The 26,712-nt window shown below is 30.5% G+C and overlaps 1 protein-coding gene across 1 annotated transcript in view; it reads right to left on the bottom strand.

Moving 5' to 3' along the window:
- LOC112692913 (WNT1-inducible-signaling pathway protein 2) overlaps positions 1-26,712 on the bottom strand; it is a 163,807-nt gene that overhangs the window by 88,497 nt on the left and 48,598 nt on the right. Inside the window, exon 2 of the mRNA XM_025567737.1 lies at positions 4,556-4,766. Coding sequence (XP_025423522.1) covers positions 4,556-4,766 — 211 coding nt within the window. The remainder of the gene's footprint in view (positions 1-4,555; positions 4,767-26,712) is intronic.

Below are 26,712 nucleotides of genomic sequence, written 5' to 3'. Positions count from 1 at the left end.
TTATATTTGTATTATTTATTTACATTATTGTTATTTAACGTGTTTAAATTTATGAAATTAATTTTATTAACATTCAACAAAATGTAATTTATTAAATTAATCGTTTAAGACATTCTAATATCAATACCAGGGACACCATTAATGTATACTTTTTATACAGGACGCAATTCATATGCTCCCATTGATCCATGCTCTGGCGCTACTAATAGTGTTCCTACTAATATTGTTGACCAAAACGCACCACGATGCGCAGAATCATATACCGTCATCGTTGGGATACAAAAATGATCGAAAAGTAATTTCCGGCAGATGGACAATGGATGAACTTTGAACGACCTTATTTGTGAATACAGCACGATTAACTTGGGTATACGTTTTTACTTGAATTTCCATAATACCAACGCAATTAAATTATAACATCGAGAGGAACTATTTTATGTTTAATTTAAGTGGAATATTCGATTTATTCCGTTTATTGACTTTAATTTAAACTTTATAATGTTCTTTTTCTGTATACACTACCACGAAAAAATTATGTTTTCTCAAAGAGTATTAAAATATTTGAAGCTCCAACAAAGTATGTTTATTTAATATTATTTGTGCGTTGTGATTCATATTTTAATAATTAATAATAAACAAATAAATAAACTTATATCTGAAATAAAATAACCATGTCTTGTTTTAGTTTTTCTTTTTTTGTGTGTATACTTAATGAATATTTCTGTTTACCTTATTTCGTTTTACATAATTAATTGTTAAATATTTAAATATTTAAACGTTTTAGAAATACTATATCCATATAGAGTTTTATTTAAATAATTATTTAATTAAATATTTTTTAAGTATTATCAACAAATGCTTAGCTTATATCGTATACGCCACGCAAATGATTGACGTATATAACAGAAATAGTTTTTGTTATTGAATCTCAGATAGTTAAAATGAGTTTCAAGGGTGAGATCTCTTTAGTCTAGACCAAATCATACTCTTTCTCAACTGACTACGATAACGAGTACTGAATAATTAAGTAAGTACAGAAACGTTTTGTTACTTAATAAAAGTGTTTTCTCCCCACGGACGTTTCAAGTACACACATTAAAGATTTAATATTAGAAAATATTAGAAAAATAGAAATGAAACACATGAATTTTGTTTAAAACAAAAATTGACTATAATAAACTTCAAAAAAAATTAAACAATCAAAACTTGTCGTTAGCCGCAATACCCCGCGACTACTCGATCGATATTACCTTATATTGGTTTTGAAATGTAGATGATGGTGCATTCGTTAATTTCTGCCTCGTATGGAATAATAGCTTATAGTTATACATTTTGTAAACATTTATATGTAGAGTATTACAACACTTATATAAGTACGTAATATGATATTTAGTAATTCAATAATTATTTTCTTCGTGGATCCTACTGTTTCTTTGTAAAACTTTTGCTTTTATATAAGCTGCAAATAACTTTTTCATGTAGTTTGTTATTTAAATTAATTAAAAATGTTCTGTTGAAAATAACTTATGTAATATAAATATTTATTTGTTTTATCTATGATTAGGTATGACATTTTCTTTGTAATCATCATATTTGCATTTTGACGAAGCAAAAAACAATGTTGAAATATCTTTTATGTCAATTTTTTTTATCATTTGTAAAAAAAAAAAAATGTATAAACCTCTGTTATTGCAAAAATAAATATTTAATAATAATATTATTTATTTAAAAAATCAAAAATAAATATACATTGATAAAGTGGAAATAAAACGGAACCCTTTATGAGATCAACTCGATATTAGGACTATAAATTTTATCTGGTAATTTTTGGAATCGATCATGCGTATCTCTTTGCCTTTTAATATTATTATTATTACATCTGACAGCCATAGTGTCATCAGCTACAACCCTTCGTCCAAATCTCAGATATTTCGGGTCCCCGTATAATTTGCATTTTAATACCATAAGCAGCAGGTATATTTTTTCTATTAAACGTTTTATATTTATGAAAGTAATTTATTAAAAACGTGCACAACAGAAAATTTATGTGTGCTTTTTTCTTTCAAATAATAATATTACCAATAATCAATAATTATATTAAAATGTTTCACGCATTGAGACCACGAGTGACTAGGGTGAGCAAGCAAGATATCGTTTACGTAGCCCGTACGATAAATAAGTAAACTATGTTTTATTTTCTTCAAATTTAAACAACACAAAGGTAATGAAGGTAATGTATACATCGATATTGTAATAATATTAACGTATATTTTACAATATGTTGAGTTACAAACATCACAGTTTTAGTGTCAAAGTTTAATTGAATTAAATCAATTTACGTTCACTGTTGCCATTAGTATTTTCTATTTTCTAAACTTTACAAGGCGTTGAGAAATTCGTAACTCATCGAAAACTCTTTCGCGAATCTAATAAATGTATAATTCTTAACAACAGTCAAGAGTAATATTTTTATTTAAACATTTACGTTTCAATAACTTTTATTTTAAACTACTCTCAAATTCTGCACGAATGAATAAATAAATAGTCTCTCAACGTTTTTCTTTTCTTTTTTTTTTTAAAAAAAAAAAAACCATCAAAACCCTTAAAATATTTTCAATATTTTAATTTAAAACGTAAAATAGTATTTTTATACATGTTCCGCGGGTCGCCCGACGAACATTGCCGTTCCATTTACCAATATCCGGCGCGCTTACGGTGTGATAAACGCATTTTCGTGGAATAATAACACGCAGAGTGTGTTCAATACAAAATTTGATTAATTTTCGTTTTTATTTATTCCTTTCTTTTGACTCGATACCACAATAACGAAATTAATGTCAATTAATCAAACGGTTGTAATTACTGGCGACGACGGGTGGAGGCGGTGGGATAAGAATCCGATCGATAAACAATATTATAAATTACGTCCATAAACGTTTCCAGACCCCGGGTGACCATGCGGCCGACACACATCGTGTGGTTTCCATTCCGAACAACCTGTACGCGGTATCATAACGGCACGCGTAAGCCGTATGCGTTCCGAAATAAACGATGAAATGTTTTTACGATTCGTTAACAACAGCGCCGTAGGAATTTCCAAAGTTTTGTTTGTTCGCGAGATATTCCTTCGCCTGGCGCGCGCGTACACATTGCTCCGGCGGCGGCCGTGTCATTATTTACGCGGGTTAGGTGTTATATTGTAGTACGACTCGTCCGCGCGCGCTTTTGTTACGGAATTATATTGTTATTATTCTAACGGTGTTAGGATAATTATTATAGGAAAACCGGAGGTGGTAGATCAAATGACAAATGAGCCAATGTTTCTAGGCGGCGGCCGCGAGCGCCAAGAACACCGACGTCACGCGTCGACGCGCTCCGTCGGCAAGGTTTCGCCGCGAACAATAACGAATTGTAGCGCGCGCGGACGAGACGTTCCGATATTGTCGAATGAGCAAAATGATTTATTTCGTCTTGCGCAGATACCGTCTACCATCGCTGGAACATGTAATTAACAACATTAAAACGTCAGCGATCCGATTCGGACCGCTTTGTTGCAGATCACGCGCGAACAACGGTCACGGTTGATCGTCGTTTTTTTTTTTCTACTAGGCACCACCGTTTTCCGTTCGCCGGTGCTGGTGCGCCATCGTTGTTATTTTTATTTCCAATAAAATGTATCCGTACGTTAAGCACCACGTCTTCAAATCGATACAAGCTAAAACCTAGACGTGACTGGTAGGGGAACGGTTGGTAAAACGTTATATTATATAGATCACTGTGTAACGGTTGGAAAAGAAGTGTCACAAAATCGAAAAAAGGAAATACCTTAGTCGTCGTTGTGGCGGCGGCTGACAACGGCGATGAAAATTATTATATTGAATCTCTTCGGTTATATCGGTATCTCGCAAACCCTATTTTAGATAAAATTAAATATCGTGAAACATTTCGAGGACGAATTTGCATAGTTTTTGAAATTATCAACGTTTGTTTCTCGAAGGAGCGGGATCGGACCAATAAACTACCAACAAAAAAGGTTCTGCAAAAAAGTCTTGTACTACGTACGATAATAAATGCACACACGTACGCGTTGTGAAGACCGTGCGAACACTACCGCTACGTTATGTGCGTCCGATGTATATTTATATGTTACTCACGTCACTTAATACATTTCACTTGTTATGTATTGCCAAACGGATGGAATAGCGATAACTTCGGGTCGGGTCGGGTTTCGATTCAACGGCGGAAATTCCGTCTTGACCAGATATTCGTATAATACCAAAAATGACTACTACGCGTGCGTGAGTGAAAGTGCGTATATTTTTGTGGGATAAACGAACATCAGCTTGGTCGAGGAGATGTTAAGTCACTCAATGATGTCGGAAAAGCAAATCGTAGTGGTCGGGAGAAAATTAAAGGGCCAAGAATGGGTTACACAAGCACGCACACACACTCATACAAATGCACTAGTGTATATGTACGAGAGAAAAGAGAAATTACGTCGTGGTCGTGCCTGTGTATAACATCACAAAAACTACCCTCTAACCGACTAACCTACCTCTGCATATGCCGGCCGGGCTGTAATAGTCATCGTACTGGCACACCAACCCTTTCCTTTGGTCACACACGGCGATGCCATCGCACGGGTCGCCCTCCTGTCGGGCGCAAACTGGACAACAGCCACATCCGTCACGAGTGTGCGGCACGCCCGGTTCGCACACCGGGTCCCTGTTGGTGCACTGACACGGGTAGGCGCAGTGCGATCGGACCTGATAACAGAATAATTAAACGAATGAAATCTAATGAAAAAAATGATAGACTACATTGGTCTTAAATATACACATCCACTGTTATGCGCGTGACTACAATTAAACATTCATCGAATAATTATTTGATAAGTTACGCAGCGGAACATCGATATCTCGAAGTTTCTGTACGTTGATTTTTTTTTTTTTTTTAGTTCCAATCATTTTTAGGTATTTTCATTAAATTCCCTCGGTAACTTGAAGTTTGGATATGTTAAACATTTATTAATTTTTTTATTTATTTTTGATCCTTTGAAATATCGAAATCTTACTGTATATAGAATTGTTGCCGTCGTAATATAATTATAATTAGGAATTATCACCGCAGTCGGCCACACGCACACATTATATAATACACACACACACACACACACACACACACACACACATATATTATAAACCAATTATTGTTATCTGTCTGTCATCGTCCGTAATCATGAACTATATAACCATAAAAGCCCGTGTTTTATGTATATTTTTGTAATATTTGTGCGTGTGATTTTTATATTTTTGTTGTCTTGTGTGAACTACCGCCGAATGCGTGTGTAGTGTGTCGTTCTTTTTATTGTTATTGAGGGCACGAATTTCCAATATTATTATAATCATTTTTTTATTGTAAATTTGAATGTGCGCAAATCGCCACTATTGTTGTTTTACCATAATTTATTAATTATTTATTTATTATTGTTATTGTACGAATTTATTAAGATTTAGGTATAGGTTGTTGCAAATGGCCAGCGGTACAACGATAAATTGTGAGTTTTAAAATTATCATTTATTTATTTATTATTAATTATTAAAATTACTTATTTATTTACTGGCTATAAGGGCCATTATTTAATATTAATTATTAATATTTGCTGTCATGCCAAAAGGGTCACATTTATTGATTATTATTATTTATATTATTTTATTATTATTGTTGGGCCAAAAGGGCCAAATCCTTTTTACATATTATTATTATACTGGTTGTGCCGAACCGGTATTAGAGTTATCTCAAATAGCCAGTGTTTATATTATTATTATTTATACAATTTATGAGTTGCTGTGAATTTTATCTGTTTATTATTATTGTTCAATTATTATTTATCTATTCATTTGTTACCATTTTATTTAATTATTTAATACACAGAAATAGTAGTTACCACTTTTGTGTACCATTTATTTCTTTAATTTTAGTTCCTATTTATTTTTTATCCTAGAATTTAAGGTACACACAGAGAAGTATACACACACCACCACACTACATAGTCGGATAGTACTTGCGCGGCGATCCCAACCACTGCTATCCGGCCTATACACACACAGTGTATCGGCCGCGATCGTACGCGATAATTTCAGCGTCCAGGCGCGCGTAATATTATTTTACGCTCTCGGCGCGAACAAGAATTAAAACCCAATAAAATACTAATACAAATTCAAGTCATATTAGTGCAAAAACAATATGTATTTGATTTTACAATAAGAAAATGTTACGAAGCATTACAATTTAAAAAACAATAATAATGACATTAAATTCAATAAATTGTTTAAAAATGATTGAATATACTAGTATAAGATTAGCGAAAATTAAATTATCCGTGTCAAATACGTATAGTGATATGCATGTTAAATAAATAGGTATGTAGAATTTGACTCTCTCTGTTGCGATGTATCATAGTATGTCTTTCTTTGATGGTGGTTTATACATGGAAAATAGATATTCGTCTTCCGCGGTATAATGATTTAATAGAAATATTTCTGCTTTGGCAACCGTCGCATATTGGTCATCATCTACAACAAAGCACAGTCAGTTCTGAACTGAGACGAGCCAAATTGGTTCATTGATGATGTAACTTTCCGAGTTATTACAATCAATGTAAGTTTTTAACTGCATATAATAGGCTCCAAACACCGAACGATATGTTTGCCAGATACATAATATTTAATTATGCTTATAATAAATGTGAACGAGTATATGTATGTGTTAAGGGGTTATAGGTCAAAATATCTCCAGAAAAAATTTCTCTGGGAAAAAATAACTCCAATCACAAGATATCTCCGTCAAATTTTCTCCAAAAAAGAACTATTGTACAATACTGAACTATTTATGTCTGGGGAGCCTAATTAAAAAAGAAAGAAAAGGTACAAAGACCACGACGACTGATTACTAAGTATGGTAGAGAAATTTGATATTACAAAACCAAAAGTGCAGTATTTGAGATGTGTTGCACACAATCTAAAACTTCAAACTTTTTATATTTTTAAACTAGCTTTTAAACCTTTTTTTTTATTTAAAACAAATTAAAACTATAGTTATAATGTGAATGCTAATTTTTTTAAATTTAATTTTTAATTAAAACAACATAATTACCCGCCTTATTTGTAAATAAAGTATTTTTTAATGTAAATCTATAATTTATTTCAAATGCATTTCATACCATACAATTATAAATATACAAACCGGTGCGGCAGACATACAAATTTTTTCTAGAGATATTTTGACAAGATTTATTTTTTCTCAGAGAAATTTTTTTTTGGAGAAATTTTGACGGAGATATTTTGACCAGAGATATTTTTTCGGAGATATTTTGACCGGTTACCTGTTAAGGTGTGTGACCGTTGTCGGCGAATGTTGACAGTCATCAGTGTCCAGCAATATACACCAAAAATCGTTGTGAATATTGTCTAAATAGCTTTAAATGCAGTCTCACACCTATTATTATGGACGTTTACAATTAGGGATAAGTAAATTTTGACTACATTCAGTGTAGTATGTATGAGTACGATATATATTATAAGATATTTTCGATAATATTAAGATTTAAGACATATCATAATGTTTCTAAACTTGTTTCTTTTTTCCTTTTTTTAATCCGTGTTTGAGACATATTCTCGGCTAATATCTAGTAATATCGATATATAACCATCCGATTTTCTATCGTACAATTTCTAGGTATATCTTCATTAGTATTGATGCGTAAGCTAAACATAGTGCAACAGTGATTTTTACAGACTTCAAAAGTGTTATTTTTAATTTTTATTTCAATTAAAAATAACATTAGAAAGCATATAAATGGAAAATATGAAAGACACTTTTTATGATTATTTAATTATTTAAAAAAAAAAAACAGATAGATAATTTTTTTTATTTAAATGCCAAAAAATATACATATATGAGTGAAGTTATTGTGCTTAAGAAAAAAAATCACAATAAACTACAATGAAGTAAAAAAACTAAATGTAATCAACCAATTTAAATATATTTTATATTTAACTGTTAATTTGTATCTCTTCATAATTATTAATTGTAAAACATTGTAATTATATATTTTTATTCGTTTGTAAAATTTTACCATATAACTAATGTACATGTCAACATTTACCAGTAAATGTCCGCAATGTAAGTTATCTGTAAAAATATATGACGTTCATCAAATGAATAGAAAGATCGACAACCACAGGTGATACAATACTCACTGAACAATACTCACCGCTAAGTGATCATACACCTTAACATAAGAATACGTATATGTGTATATTGATTTTCCATTAAATTGGGAAACATATGTGTTATTATTTAGAAAAACTTAAATATTTTTACTTTTAAATATAATTTTTATTACCCTTTCAGTTATTGTTTGAGGGATCAGAATAAAAAAAAATCACACTTTACGGCGGTTAATTTACTGCAGTTTCTTTTGAATTCGACTAGACATTTATAATAATTACGTTTTACAACTAAATGTTTTAATTTTAATCGATTAAACTTAAAACATAAAAATATTGTAATATATTGAAAATTGATAAACTTTAGTAATTAATGTAATTAGAACATTATTTTGATGACGAATACAATTCTAATGATAAGTCATACATTTAAACTGTTAAAAGCTTTTTCATTTTTAAAAATCGGTTTAAAACACGAGTAAACATTCTGTGGCTGCCGCTAACTACTTTTGTTACGGAAAAAGGTGTATTCCTCTCATAGTTTTGTCAAAATTGTTATCTTTTTTGTTGAAATCGAACTGGTATTATCACATGTGATATTTGTAGTACTAAGTTATGGTAAGTATATATTACTGCAGGATCAGTAGGCATGTATCAGTATGCGGTTTTCAGACAAGGCATATCGATGTAATATAATACTCGAAACTTACGAGTTTACAACTTATTCAACATATAAGTGTGAAGATATAGTTTAGCACCGTGACAATATGGTTTTAGTCAGCTTTGCGTGAACTTGGTTTGATTGAAAAAAAGGATTATTATAATAATTTTAAACATAAACTAAATTTCTTTCCACTCTGCATATTTCTATATGTATATAAAGTAAAAATGAAATTTTTGATGTGCATGTTCTCTGAAATTACTAATCCAAATACCTATTATTTTAATTCTCTAAATTAATTGAGTCATTATTTATTTATAATTGTTTATTTTTCTATACCCTACGATAAAGCGTGGCAAAAAAACAGATGTGTGTTTTCCCACAGACAGGCGTCCCCAGCCGGCTACCAGACAACCACCGCCACTACCATATACGTATTTAATATATGTCGTATTGTGGTTCTTTTTGTTTGGCATTCATTTAGTCCAATAAAACAAATAAATAAATATATAAGAATACGTTTTTATGTACGTACTTTATTATTGAAAATATGAATTAAAAATATAAATATTGTCGTGCGTAAAACTGTTAGAAATTACCTATAATCTTTGTAAATCAGGAGGAAATTATTTTGAAAACATTGCAGTCCTATTTATCTGTACAGTTAAAAAGTATCTTAATTTAAGAAATTTGTTCTCATTGAGATTCAAACATTTTTTGACACTATTTGTGTGTATAATTCAAGAAATGACATCGTCTGTTATAACAGAAATCAGATGTGGTCATTTTATGCCGCCATTCAATGTTCAAGGTCAAGTTTAATATTTAGTAGTAGTAGTGCTATAATACACAGTAATTTGGAAAAAACCAAAGGTTTTATAAATATATTTCATAGGTGACTCAAAAAATTAATTAAAAAGGTGTTTGTATACTGCTTTTAATTCCGGTGAACAAATAGTGTACGATTTACAATGGGATTTACAAAATAGCGGTTATAATTTTTTTTATTTGTCCTAAAGTTACCTAAACTAACAAAAAAATAAGAATTTTTTTTCATGAGCGAAACTCGGTAATAATAATAATAATAATAATAATAATAATAATAATAGTAATAATAATTCTGCTAGTATTCTATATATACATGATTAATGTTATAAACTAGTTTAAATAATCAGTAGTCGGAAATTGGGTAGGCTATTATTTCAGTTGCTGTTGTTCTGTCTAAAGTCGCTACGATGTCCTGAATCGATTCGGGTGGGCGATGATTCGTAAGCACGACCTTCAGGTTCTAATACCATTGCGTTGGTTAAATATTTAATAAATGCAACTATAGTTAGGCGGAAATCCCAAGAGTGCTTCGAAGTCGTTTACATAAGGGATGCGTACAACTTTTCAGAGATGGGATCCGTGAAGTGGTGTTACTACTGAACCCATTCTTCGATAAATCGTTATACCAGGTTTATCGCATTTACAAATTAATGCATAAAAAAAAGTTGCATAAGTGGTATACTTTTATTAAAAGTAAACGAAAATCCGTACTTAATGGAATAAACATATTATTCAGCAATATATTTATTGTAAAACAATAATGATTGTTTGTGTTTAAGTTTCTGGCATTGAAATTTATGATTTATGATTATCATCAAGAAATATTATAAAATATCAGAACCATCTCGCACATTTCATAACTACACGTTTCAGGTTGCGCATTACAAAGTATACAATTATGTCATTTAAAATCTGATGGAAACAAAATTTGTGCGTATAAAATGAAAATAGTTTAAATCGTTAAGTATGTGTCTGTAAAAACGTATATATTTATTACAACATTTCACAGTTGCTTCGTTTTTAATTTTCCCATTTTGCCACTAATAGTATATAATTACTCGTATTATTTGTAAAACAAATACAATTGTTGTATTAATTTGATTCACGTATAAATAACTAATAAATGATTATGTTATTATCATGATTATTATTATTATTATAATTATTATTATTAATATTATATTTATCATTGTTAATATAATTATTTTAATATTTCAACGTCACACAGCCACTGTCATTTGTATAGGTTTTCCATAATTCATTATTATTGCTGCACCGAAATAATGTACATAACGTATGATAAATGTAATGTATTTTAATTTATGCCTTAAAATCATTTAATCCACCGTAATACAGTCTGGGAAATAATAATTTCATTGTTTTATGGGAGGAGGAAAATGCAATAACTCGATTTTATGGTAATATATGCGTTGCACTGCAACTACGGAAAAAAAAAAAGAAAAAAACGAAGTTTTTTATAACACGAAGTGTTGTATAATAATATATTCTATCGTACACATCATTTATGAATATTTACGCGATATGCCAGTTGTACAACGGAAAATAGGTTACGTGTGGTCGTATTTATTTGCCATTGCCGTGCAGCATTCGTGTGACGATGAAGCATCGAGTTGAATACGATAAAATGTATAAGTATTTATGAAACTTATTTCCTTATGCAGCCCCTCACCCTCCCGTCCAACACCCTTTACGTCTACGTAGCAGTCGCACTTCAGCTTCTTTGGTTTTCCTCGGTTTCAATACGCGTTTTTTTATTTTTTTGTTCTTCCCAAACATAAATTCGAGCAAACCGTACGTTTTCGCGTAACAGAATAATACGCCACTCCACTTGGTGGATTCAATATACGTAGGAGTGTTATTGGATTAGGGTATACCTGTGAAGATTCACACGGTTCTTTGCGCGTCAGACGGAAACACGCGCGTAGTCCTATACAATGCGATAACATTCTCCATCGATACAATATTATATACTATTATATACTTGAATCGATGTCTGCCGATTTACGATAAATATTCACGGTTTGAAGTCATGTACTCATTTGAAATTTCACTCATTGCACAACACTTGAGAAAGAAACAGTAATTATGTAGTTGATTTTAATAACTTTAATAATTATAATTATTCATTCTCTTCGTTAAAAGTACCGTCGCTGGCACCCCATGCTTACAAAATGTACGATTTACCGATTTATTTTTTTTTTCCAACAATTATGAACATACATATTTAATCGTATGCTAGTACGACGATATGCGAAAGGTTTTAATATACATGAAAACAGTTTTAGTATTCCATATTTCAGTTCGTGGAGAACAATAATTTCAAACGAACCCGAAAGTACTTGACGAAAACAACCGGGCAAAGTACATGCAGAGTCTTATCTCACCATATTGTAAGTATTCTGTAACAATACATTTTTATTTGAGAATTAAATATTTATAATAATATACAACAAAGAACATAACTATTTTTTTTAATACCTATTGAATCATATTCATAATTATCTCGTGCACATTATTATTATGATTTGAGTTTGACGTCGTGGCAAGATGTTAAAATGCACGCATTACGTATTTCAATAATTAATGAAAATACAAAAAAAATAAAATAAAATAAAACTTATATGAACAGGAATTTTATTTTAAGTTTATAGACGGACCTATATAAACGAAAAAAAAAGTACGCTATTCCGATAGTTATTGTTAATTAAGATAACAAATCGAAAAATATAAATCGTCATAATTGATCGTTCTTTAAAATCGAATAATCGATAAATAAAATATAATGTATTATCGTTTGAATGTAATTTCTTAAAATTGTTTTAAAAAAATATTTATTTTTTATTTTTTAAAACATGATTTCAAAACATTTACTTTTGGAGTATAATGTAAAAATGAAATTAATGATCATGACGGTTTTTTTTCAGCGAGAAAATTTGAATACATATTCTTTAAATAGTTTTTTCGAATTTCTTCCTAATTGTTAACCTGTAGATAATTGTAAATGCTTCATATTTTATGCAATTTTTTTATACATAAATATTCTAAGTAAAATCATTGATGCAATTATATAATTTAAGTTTGTTGATTTCAAATACTTTTATTATAGCTTTATATTTTGTATCAAATTAATGAAAACTTATTTAATAATGTATTGTAGTTTTTGTTGTACATAATTTTTATTATTCATTTGTTAGCATTACACTACAATTGGTTGAAATAAAAATTAAAAAGTAAAAATAAATTATTTTAACCTTCAACAGTTACCTTGCTTATAAAATAATTTAAAGATGCCAATTATAAGTAAAAGAAAAAATAATAAAATAATAATAATAAAAATAAATAATAAAATAAAAAAGTAAGCAACATGGATAGTTAATAAAAACCAGAATGAAACTTTTTTCAACCCGCAGGCACAAATTATATCAGAAATATATACAATCTCATTGTATTTTATAAAATAATGAAGTATATTAAAATAAGTTCAAATATTATATTCGTTGATATGATTTGAATTCAACAACTTATATTTTGATGAATTTTAATCTATTTTTTGTCATGTACCTATATCGATTATTATTTATATTTATTTTTATGATATTTATCTAAACATCTAAATAATCAATTTATAAGCATAAATGCTAAAATATTATTAGTTTTTTCTTGTTTTGATGAAATAACATTTTTGAAAAAAATAATGAGTTTGGTGAGCCGAGACAAATATATAAAATTTTATATAATTAATGAATAGATTGAAGTAACTAAATGATGTATTATTTTTATCTTTTTGTAATTCAAAAATAAATTAAACAAATGTCATTGTTAATTTTTAACTTTTACATTTATAGTAGTTATCACATGATTTTTTTTTTTTGCAATGATAATTGATTATATTCCTAAAATTTTTGATAAAATGTAGGCCTATTAATATTTGTTGTTTATACAATTGAAGTTATTATAGTATTTCTTAAATTTTAATCAAAAAGCAAATATTTGCCAAAAAAAAAAATCGAGCTCTTAATGTGATTGAATTTCTTTTACATTATTGTTATTATTTTGTCTAATTATTACAAAGTAAAATAAATAATAGACAAAGAGAGCAAAAATGAAGGTGGAAGTTGAAAACCATCTATAACTATGAAAATCTAATTTTGTGTTATATTCTCTAGTGGAAGTTCTCAGATTAAAATTTATTGTTTTTCAGCCGCATGATATCGGGTTTCTTTTCTCGTAATTTTACATTATTTCCATTTAAAATTATGCTTATTTATTATAATCAAAATTATTTTTAAAAAATTATATTCATTTTGATTGTCTTATTAATAAATCGATCTAGATCATTAAAAAATATATATATAATTATATATAGGTAGTAACACATAACAATTTTGTACAAGCGTACGAATGGATTTTGAAATAAGTTATGATAAAAATCAAAATCCATCATTATAAACTATATAAAGTCAATATTGCTCTTCTAAAACAGATATCTAAAACATTTAGTTAATAATAGATTTTCCAAACCTAAGACTCGTTTCACAGAAGTCGGTTTCGTCCGCATGGTTAAAATCCGTTTGAATTTTTTTCGAATGAACGTTGTTGTTACACTGACGGCATTTTTCCCTTGGGTCGTCTACGTTTGGTTATATTTTACTTTTAAACTTTCAACTGAGTTGTCTTTTAACATGAATCGAAAACGTAACATTGCCATGTGGCTTTTGTATCGTTATTTGTGATTACGTAGAAAACGAAGTAACAATCGTATTTACTGGGTAAGCTCAATCAATGAATACACACTTTTGGTTTCGTTTCTATTATTGTAAAGATTATGAGACTTATCCCATAAGATAGATCATCTGTGCATTCCGCAGCAGCGATAAATATTTTCGTGTCAATACACATGTATTTTTATCACAAAAGCGACAACGAGCAGTTTTGACAACGGTCGGCAGATGAATAAAAATCGTCTTTTGTGAAATTGAGGACAAATTGGTGACCGTTAAGACGGTGATGGCAATGGCACGGCACCGTATTTTTTAGTTGTCAACATAGCTGTATCACGGTGGTCGTATAGAAAAAAAACCGTCCACCGGTCCCTTGTGAAAGTAGTTTTTACTTTATTATTTTACTTATTACTTTCAAGTGTTTACTGTCAGTTAAAATCCGCACGGACGAAACCGTCGTATATGAAACGTGCTCAACAGTCGTTTATATACTCGTACGAATTTTATTTGTTTTTCGAAAACGACGCATTGTCAATGATTTTTTTCATCTATTATGTAATCAAACTCTTCATTCATATCTTAAATGAAAACGAAAAAATTTTCAAACATACTCATAATTAACCATAATTTAAAATGTGAAACAAAAATATGACAACCAGTGTTTTTCGTTCCGTTGACAAAAATGTAATCTAACCTAAAATAGGTATAAAATCATTAAAAAAAAACTCTTCTAAGAAAATAATATAATCCGAAATAGTTTTAAAAAATAAATCTAATAATGAAGTAAGAACATAAGATATTGCATAAATGTGTACTTTATTAGTTTTTTCTTTTTGAAGCATATTATAAATATACACTGAAATTAAATCATTTATACTTTTACGAGTGCATTTCAATATCGTAATGAAATACATGGTATTTTAATATATTAACATATTTTAATATTTTTAGACTTATGACAAATAAATAGTATTAAAATTAACTGTAATGATAGGCTACACAAATCCATCAATTGTTTATAAGTTAGTTAATTCATTTTGGCTGAATTTGAAATTCATGTTTAAAATAATTTTTCGAACAAGATAATGTTTCTCTATTATTTAGTTAAAGTAAATTTTAAATTAAAAATAATAACCTACATTCAAATGAATTTCCACTTACTAGGTATACAAAAAAAATTAATTGACAACATTATCTACAGAGTTTTATGTAACTACAATATATATTCACTTTGTTATTTTCAACGCTAATCTTATGTTACAATAGCTTAATAAATTAACGAGAACTTAGCAGATAATTCGTTTTGTAAAACGGATGTAACATGTCTGAATATATAATTATTATTTTTAAAGTTTATTAAGTTTTCCTAATAGTTAAAATAATATAAATAGCTTATTAAATCATAAGCTTAGTATACCCCTTTCACTCTCAGGTTTTTGGTAAACCCGAGAACTATTGTTATAAAACAATACGGAGTTCTCATAAAAGGAAATTATTATAGTTCTTAAAAAAAATGTCAACTCAATTTACGCAGCTAGTATATTATACTTATGGTTTTCATTTTTTTTCGCACTTTCAAAGCACATTTTTATATAAGTAATATAAATGCATTAATTGAGATATACGCACACGTAGTGGTGAGACAAATATCGAATATACACTATTTTCATTCTCTCAGAATGCAAAAGTCATCTACAATATGAACAATATTGTGATGATTACTAGAGCTGGGATTTTAGTGCTCTAAAAATAACGAAAAAAGCTCTAAAAAAATGTAGAAAATGGTTTAAAAATCTTAAAAAATGCTGTATAATATGTATTTAAGTATTTATAGATAAGTTCTAAGAAATTTCGTATACACACACACCTCATCCACTCTCTTTTCTTATACCACCCTTTGTGTGTAAATAAAACAGAAATGCTGGGCGTCAACGATAATCGTCGGAATGCGTTTGTGATGGAAATGAGCAAAAATTAATTTTTGCCAAGAAATGTTAATCGGCGAAGAATTTGCACACGCGGAGATATCCGAAGTTTTCGGAATTCCGAGCAGGTATGGTACATGGAGTCGATTGCCGTCGTCATCGCTGTATAGAGAAAGACTAGGGCAGTATAAGCACTATCGACGCATTATCAGACATTATGTCTTGAGGCGTATAACAATAACATTGCCCGTCTGTTTTGATCGGTCTACTTGCGAGGTGCGGCATAACACTAGTCGAGGTAATTCCGTGGTCGGACGTAATTCAATCGGCGAAGCAAAACTAAAAGTCCTTATGCTTAAGGATATTTTTAAATAGCGGCTGTAAGGAGCCCCGGGGAGGGGATGAAGAATTGAGTTGCAATTATGTCCTTTTTCGCACGGACATTATATACAATTTGCACATACACGCTGACACACACGCACTCATGTGTACGAAGAATATAAACTGAAATAAACTGAATATCCCTCGTCATTTCGACACGGACATTTTGACGCGCGTCAAATGGATGAGGGCATTGCAATGAAAAACAATTGGACACTTACTATATTTCGACGCACGCGATTCCGGCGTATCGACATGTCCATTAAACGCGTTTTATGGTACATTTTTATCATTGCTCAATAAGAAATTAATTCCATACAATTTGTATGTAATCAAAGCAAGACAATTTTAATGCATTTATCATCCATATATACTTTGTTATTAATTTTTATTGTTATAAATGACCAATTTTATCAAATTATCTATAATGCTGTCCGTATAATTGAACGTTCATCATGTATTGAAATAGACACAACACCAGCACACGACAATACAATATTCACCGAGTACTTGCTGAGATTTTAAAATTACTTATTTTTAGGCATTGACAACATTTTTAATAAAATTTAATTATTTTACCAATATTTAATTAATATTTTTAATTGTTTATTGATTATCATTAAATTATTTATATTAAATTATTTCTTATTATTGATTGTTTTAATTGTTTAATGGTTTTCATTGGATAAATATAATAAAACGAGTCCAATTAAAATTCGACAAAATGTAGATACGTATGTAGTGTGCATTCAATTATTTTGCGTTGAACTGTGCAACTATGTATAACGCGATCGTTAATGAGTGGACAAGTTCTTATCGGAGTATTACGTAATCATCTCGGATTCAAGTACAAGATTGCGGTCTGTGTGGCTATACATGTTAATTACAATATTATTTTTATTATTATTATTATTATTGTTATAAAGGGACTTTAATCGATATTTAAAAATCTATATTTAGTTTTAATACAATATAGTTTAATGTTATAAATATTTTTTTCAGCTCAAGGGATTAGCCAGAACGACCAGGATAGCATTGAGACCCGGGTAGATTTTTTATGTTCTAAAAAGCGAAAACCAGTTCCGTTTCAGGAAATCCGATTGGATTTACTGGAAATATTTTCAACGAAGCCAATCTGATGTGTTCATTTTTTTATCAGCCATTATCATTATTAACTTTTTTTTATCGATTACGAGTTAGCAGAACGAGTTCGGTAAGTCACGGACATCCGGCAGGGTGCATCACTGACGTGTCCGCATCGATAGCTAAAAGTTCACGTATTACACCGGGGCTTTATATTTTTGAACAAAACTGTATTTTTTTCTATTATTTTTTATTTCACGGGCACACGCCCAAGACATGTGCACGCGAGCGCAGCTATCCGCTGATGGTTTACGGATAAAGAAAACTCGTACGATAATAAAATACACTGACAGTTACCACGCTCGATTTCCGGTTATGACGGTCACCCCCCCCCCCCTTCCGGAAATATTACTTTATATCCGCCATCCGTTTCGTTTGGAATACATTATCACTATTATTATTATATAGTACATTGTACGGCACTCTCGTGTTCCTTCTCTACCACTGCCACTGCCAACGATCCTTTTGTGTGCACATACGTTGTCCTATCACGCGCCACATATATGCAATTGGTGAGGTACGCGGTGCTGGAGGTTGCGTAGCGGGGTGCATCATTGACGCGAAATGGAAAGGGAGGAGAAGCCGTCAATTTTACGTCCAATACGCACGTACTGTATATGTATATAAATATACTTATACGTGTGCACAAATGGAGTAGATAAGAGAAAAACGTCAGCCCTCGGGACGGACTTAAAAAAGTAAATATGATACAAAAAAAATAAAATAAAATAAAAAAATAAAAGAAAAAGAAATAACTCGTATTATGGCAATCAACTGTTATATATATATATATATATATATGTATATATGTATGGATGTGTGTGTGTATAACGTATATGTGTGCATATATATCTGCATCGGCCGGCCGAGTTGACTTTTTTACTCACTCTTCACGTACACATATATCATCCCTTCTTCTTGCTGTACAGTATTGCCATCGCCGTTGTGCAATTCGAAATACGATACCCTAGAGCGCATTTAGCCTAATGCTATGTACGCGTTCTATTGAGAGGTCGTAAACCCAATGTATGAACAATTTAATAAAAATAAAAAAAAAAAAGGGTAAAGCAACCCGGATGATGATTGTCATCACGTTACGATAAATGTGCAAACGTGTCCCGGCGCTTACCTGTGAACGGTGTATTATACTATAGGATATGGCGTTATCGCGCGACGATTATACATAGTTTTGGGTAATACGAGCACGAAACTGAAAGCACATGATGCTGATGATACCGGACGAACGTAATTTGAAATAGAAAACGCTATAGGCCATATCTTATACTATAATATTTGTTGATTTCATGTATATTTTCAAGACACATAACTATAACAATGTAACAAATAAGTATTTTTCAAAAAAAGATCAAAATAATGAAAGTGAATAAATTTTGTAAATTCACTTTAGAGCACATTTACTATATCATTAGAATTGAAATCTACCCATAATAAATGTTCTACTGTTAAACGACCACTTTAAGCAAATAAAGCTTTGTATGACGCATAAATTATTTGTGTTTTGTAACGTTTTTTTTTTTTTTTTCAGCGAGTAATAATCCAACTAATAACTTAAGTTTGTAAAAAAAAAAAACGTTATTAAAGACGCTGAACATTTTTGATAGCCCCCGGAAAATAAGGGCTGAATGAGCATAACGTGCAATGTATTGGGACGGGATTTACAAAAAACTCTGTACAAGGGTTGCTGCGATGTCGACAGTCACGTGCGTTTGGAACACGTCGGTGTAGTTGATTGTTTTCTTAAGCGATGCTGAAGACTTCGTATTTTTTATGAACTCGATCACACGTGCGCTTACTGTCGACGCGTCGTGACGCGGATACTGGCCAAAAGTGATGGGATGATGGAAGAATTTTTTTCTTTTAAAATGCATTTGTCGTGGTGACGTTAATAGTATCGAGTATTATCGTGTATTAAGATAACTGTATTGTGGGAAAAGAGCTGACAAACGGTTTTCAATAGAAGTAAAGGGAGAAAGAGAGAGATAGAGACAAATACCAGCAGACGGGAGCGCAAGCGTTTGCTTTATGTTATGTGCGTGCGCGCGCGCGTGTGTGTGTGTGTATGTGTATAAATATGATTACGTACGCGTGTACGATATGAGGGGAAAAAGTGTCGGGGGACAAGAGAGGAGAGAAATATAGAAACGAAAAAAAGAGAGTAATAATAATGAAAAAATAAAAAATAAAAAAAATTGTATGGTCCAGTCACGTACGAAGCATTTTGTCGTCAACGAGATTAATCGCCGCCGCCGTAACGGCCACGACGAGAACACGGCAGTCATAGAATACCGAAAAACCTCTTTCGCACGGACGCGTGCGCATGCACTCACGCACGCATGCACAAATACTACGCAATCTTCGGAGGAAAAATAAAAAAAATACTAAATGACAGTGTACGTCTCTCTGATCATTTGTCGGACGGAATTTCAAAGTTTACCACGCCACATACAGTCCATACGCGGTGTTAGTATTGTATGCCTATCGCGTGAGTTGAAGACAAACGCGATCTTGGTCGTGATGCAATATTGCAACGAAGATGAAAATGTTTAATTGCCAATTTGTTATATTTACATTTATGCTTACTATATTAGAATTATCATCGATGCTCTTAATTAAGACGTGTAACACAATTTTGTTTGTATCCAATTAAAAATATATTTTAGACAATCTAAATACTTATGATTAGGAGTTCGATTCTTTAGAGGTACTCCGATAAAATAAGATAATCTCTATAGTCTGTGACAGCTGATGGTGGTGTAAGGCAAATTAAGTGTTACACTGTAAGCAGTAATTGTCGATTAATACTACTTTAATCGATTTACAAAAGTATTAAGTAAAAGTATTATTATTATAATAATAATTAAAATAAACAACAACATATATTTACTATTTAATATATAGCTACTAAATGAGCAAATTATGTTTAAATATTTTATCACGCAGCTAGTATATCAACTATATCATAATTTCGTGATAAAATAATATATTGAAAAAAAAAATAATAAAAAATATTATTTCTTACTATCTAGCTATCTGCATAGACTATAAATATTGACTAAGGTTTGTCCACTTAAAAGTTACATTTGAACCAAGTTGTCCAATGAATTAATATCTTTTTAGTTACTTTTAACTTAGTGAATTACATTTTTCAATGGTATGCAACTACTGTTCGATATATTTATTTTATTGTCACGTTTATCAATTAAATCCCAGGTATTAAAAGGATAAGCATTTTTTTTTATATTATATACCTATATTATTTTTTTTTTTTATTTTAAACAATCGAAGAGTTAAATATATTATTTTTGGATTCAAAAAGAGATCAAAATAATTTACATAATTATCTTCACAAAAATAACATATTATATAATTCAGTTACACAATAAAAGTAACTTTTTTTTAACTAAATTGAATTATTTTTAATTATTTATGTAACAACTATCACTATTATTGAAAATCATATATCTAACTTTAAACTTTATACTTCTCTAGATCAATTAAACTTAATGAAATAAGAAAATTAGTTTAATTGTTCAGCTGTAGATATTTACCAATATTAGCACATAAATTAATTTTTCGTAACCGATTAGTGATTTTAAAAACAAACACGATTCATTTACCTGCTTTGTTTTTTTTTTTTTTTTTAATATATTGTAATAAAAATAAAAATAATATTTTACTTTTGAACAATTTCAGTATCATTTCTATTTAAAACATCGTTATTCCGGTGTAATATTTTTTTGTTGCTTATTTGTACACCGCAACATGGGGTTCGATGTATTTAACTTATTAAAAAATATAATCTCAAGTTCAGGTCTGGATCGGACCATGAAATCATTTCCCGACCACGCGCACCCGCCATGCGGTATTTTCGATTACACGAATCGTGTGCCTATAAGCTCGCCGTAGATTGAAAACCGTGGTATCGTTTTTACGGAAGATCGACACGGATCTAATGCGTTCCGACACAATTTCCCGGTAAAACCGTCGTTACGCATTCGCGATACACTCCGTATGCAATATAAGAAACGAGCCGCGTATAGTGTTCGATATAATATTTTGACGTCCGCGGAATATAAATTAACGGAGGAAACGAAACGGAGGGGAAAAAAGTACAAACATCAACGACGGTAATGGCTTTGGCGGGTATATATTATTATTATTATTATTATTACCGTAAACGCGCGAAACACGACGTGTTACGTCTACGGCGAGGGGGAAACAGTCATTCCCCAACGTCCACCGATGCCGCGTCTGATATTTTGATTTTCACCATTAAACAGTGTGTGCCGCGGAAAGTTTGCGGGGAAAAAATTAATGTTTCAAAACATGAAGCGCGTCTTATCATTAAAAACCTTTTACCCCCATTCCGAATATTTTTTACGTTCGACGGCGCTTTAATGGAAAAATACTGATTTTTAACACTACGTGGTTGCAATAGAAGAAGTCGACTTCCGTATGTACCACACGCAACCACGCGTTTCCAGTCCCGTTGCTTTCGTGGTACACGGATACACCGTTCTATTACCGGAATTCGCAGTGCGTCCGGGGACGCAGCTACCGTATATCAGATATTTTTTTCTTTTAGGTTTTTCATGGTTTGTCGATGTTGATTTTATCAATTTTGATTATATGCGTGGAATTTTTTTTTTTTGTTTTGTCACCAGATAAAATTCCTTAAAATATTCACTGGTTTAAAGTTAAAGTTAAACTACCTAAAATATAAAAATTAGCAAACTAATCTGGGTATTGTAAATGGCTAACATTAAAAAACCCAATATTTATCATTATGTTTATTGTGAGTTATCTTATCGTTAACGTAATTTACGTTGATCAAATTTTGACGAAATTATTCTAACACCGTTTCGTTCGTTAAAGTGTATGATTCTTTCAATGAGCGTGGTCGAGAACAAACTATGGCGCAAACTATATTCGACGATTTAAATAATATTCATTCTGCAAAATCATTAATACGTTCGATTTAGCCATTGTTTTATTGCTGGTACGGTGGTTAATAGCAAAAATCTCCGACAGTACTCTCGGATAAATGTGGAACCTAAGCGGATGACAATATTACGTGGAAGGGATTTGGTGAATTTATAATACATTTAACGCAGTCAACTGTTTTGAGGAAACAATAGATCTTTCTCTCTCTCTCTCTGCGGTGTACATCACTGTTTTCTAAATAACTTGGAGGATTCAGTGTTAATAATGCGGAGACATATCGAGTGAATGTGATTTTATAAGACCGTTTGACTAAGCATCATCATCAACGTACAACTATTATATAAATGTGCATTGCCATCAGGTCTCGAATATTGAATCATTAATATTTGAGATAATTGCACACAGCCAAAGGCGTTATTGTGTACTAATATAGTTACACGTTAATAATATATCACGTACACCACTATTCCCGTAACTATGATTCATCGATAATAATCATAAAATATATTATACAAATAAATAAACAAATGGTTTACATATAGAAACAAATGAATAAATACTTAGCTTAGATTATTATTATATTTGTAAAGTATGACCAGTTTCGAATTAGAAATTCATCGTCAGGTGTATATCAAGTCAATAAGTTCAGAGTATATATAATTATAGTAAATTTATTTATTAATAAATTATACATTTTCTTATGTTCTGCAGGAAAATTTGAGTTACAAACGGTGTACTGTTGTTTATAGGTTTTGCCTTGGAAAAATATAGAAAATAACTAGTTTTCAGGGAAAAATTGATCATCAAAAAAATTTCACAGTTCGTTTTGAAGTCAGATTCGAAAATCACGTAGAGTTAAAATTACATCCAACTAAAACGCGTTGATGTACAAGTATTTTTATTTCGATTACCATTGCTGAGTTTACTGGGCGACGATACTGTTCAACTGTAACTGAGTGCTAAATATGATCTAAAAATACACTTCAAACTAATACTCAATTCATTAATTTAGTTTTGAAATTTAATAAAAGAACCGAGAAAATTGGATTGTATATCATCGGGAGGAAAACAAAATAAACTTAAAATGTTTTAGTTTGCGTGTTACGTGGTAGTACATCAAAGCTTTATTTCAGTGAGTGCTTGCCAGATTTTATGAAACCCGCTATACATGACGTGAATGCGTCTGTGAATAATATATATATATATATATATATATATATATATATATATATATATCTATACCTGCGTAGAAAATGAACACAAAGTGTTTGGATACCATATTCTTTGTAAGCGGAAACTCGTAAGGTCGATGTTTATATACTATGATCGATGCAAGGCTTCAGAATTTTTTTTGTTAATAATTAAATTTCAAAAATATAAAAATCCATTGTAAGATTCATGTGTTACGGAATTCATATCTGAAAGTAATTTTTAGTACTTAGTGCAAGTACGAAAAAAATATACAACCAGATTCGTTGAGAAGAGACTACAATAAAAAGTAAATAAAAATATATTGCCTATGGACTTAAATTTAATTTTTATTTATAGTAAGTTTTCAAAAAACTAAAATAATACTATTTAGATCGTATACCTAATTTATAACGATAACATTAGAATCTAGTGTATGTTTCAATTCCCTACGCAAAAATGTTGAGACAGCAAAACAACTAATAACTCTTTAGTTGAAATCCGTTGAAATATCTGGATGTTTCTACGAATTTCTTTAAAATATTGGATTTTGGATTTCATCAAAATTTAAATTTCGAATATGTATAAAAATATCTGGTAAATTTCCGGACCGTAATTTGTGACTTTTTAAAAGTCTTGTAATATATTTTTAAGCTTTATAGATACACAGTGAATCGGGTGATTTTAAAATAACTACAGAAAGCCCTGTAATTAATATGTACGTACTACAACTATAAAATTATTTCCTCCATAAATAAGAGTTTAGTTATCATGAATCGTTGGACCGCACGACAACATGCGTTCGCTGTAAAAGCGTTTTATCTAAACAGCTGTATTTCATGGTAGCGCAGCGTGTTTTCGCGCTCATTTCGGCTTTAATCGTAATCGCTCAGTGCCGTCAGCCCTCGCAATAAAATTATGGGTGAAAAATTTCGAACAGAGTAGCACAAGAATTAAAAAGAGAGGTGAAAGAAAACGAAATGTTCGAACTCAGGAGAATATTAAACGAGTTAGAGATGCAATTGGAAGAAGCCCCCGTCGGTCGGGTCGTCGCCATAGCGCTATACTCGGATTATCAAACCGAACCGTTCATCATCATCCGTACAAAATTCAAGTGGTTCAAACTTTCAATGAAAATAATTATGTCAGTCGAAGACGTTTTTGTGAGCAATTTTTAGCTTTGATTAATGAAAATGAAGATATGGTCCATAATTTATGGATGAGTGACGAGCTCATTTTCACCTATCCGGATACGTCAATAAGCAAAATTTTAGATACTGGAGAGACACAAATCTTCGTCAACTTCATCAGAGACCACTGCATTCCTTTAAAGTAACGGTTTCGTGTGTTTTATTTTTTTCAGGAATTATAGGGCCGTATTTTTTTTTTTTTTTTTTTTTTTTTTTTTTTTGAGAACGAACGTGGAGAGGCAGTCACTGTAAATTCAGAGCGATATTCACAGATGTTGCAACATTTTTTTATTCCTCAAATTGTTCAATATGGAGTGACTGGAATTTTTCAGCAAAAAGGAGCTACGAGTCATACAGCTACAATGAGTATAAATATACTGAAAGATTTGTTTCCTAACCGTATAATTTCTCGAAACTGGAATATTCCATGGCCCCCACGTTCACCTGATATAACGGCCTGTGATTTTTTTCTGTGGGGGTATATCAAGAGTAGAGTATACCAACCAACACTAAGGACACTTGATGATCTTAAACAAAAAATACGAGAAGAGGTGACACAAATTTCAATTTTACCGGAAATTTTGCGAAACGTCATAACCAGTTTTCAAAGACGCCTTGACGAAAGTTTGCTTCGAAATGGACGCCATCTTACGAATATAATTTATAAAAATTAAACATCAAATTAACATTTCTTTAATGCTATTTTATGTACTTTCAATTTATTTAAATACATTTGTTAAAAACATATTTGTTGGTTTTTTATAGTTATTTTAAAATCGCTCGATTCACTGCCCCACCCTGTATTAAAATACAAAATCGAATGCATTTTTAAGTGCAAAAATAATGTTAATATATGTAGTTTCGTTATTGAATGTAACCAAAATTTAATAAAACAGAAACAAAAATTCGAGCTTTTTATAAGCTATATTAATTCATAATATAAGATAAGTTTAAAATTTAATGTTCTAAATTTTTTTTTTAAGTAAGGTTTTACAAACTGATTCGAGCAATCGCAAATTACTTTTAATTTCAATTTAAATTACTATTTTATTAAAATAAGTATTTGAAATAGAAGAAAATTTTTCCAAAACAAATATTTGTCACACAAATTTCGTATAGCAATAACATCCGGAGAACAACTTGAAAATAATGTACTGTATAACGTTTATGATTAGGAGGAAACGTAACTGATTAATCAAATGATGGAAAAAATCTGTTTATGATCTTCATTTTGAAACAATGGTTTAGCATTAGCACAAAAAATCAACAGAATTTTACACGGGACTTAAATTTTACATACACTTTCTATAACTGATAATTTGCTTACATAGGCATGGCTCATTTTAAACCTTGATTTGTGCAATTTGACCAAACAATTTAAATTACATAAAAGGTAATATTTCAAATATGAAGACGTGTTATATTTGATTAATGAGCAATATATTCATTTATTACAGC

This window comes from Sipha flava, unplaced genomic scaffold (assembly GCF_003268045.1).
Source record: "Sipha flava isolate LNK unplaced genomic scaffold, YSA_version1 78_pilon_pilon, whole genome shotgun sequence".
Taxonomy (NCBI): Eukaryota; Metazoa; Arthropoda; class Insecta; order Hemiptera; family Aphididae; genus Sipha; species Sipha flava.
This window is presented reverse-complemented; position numbering and strand designations above follow the sequence as displayed.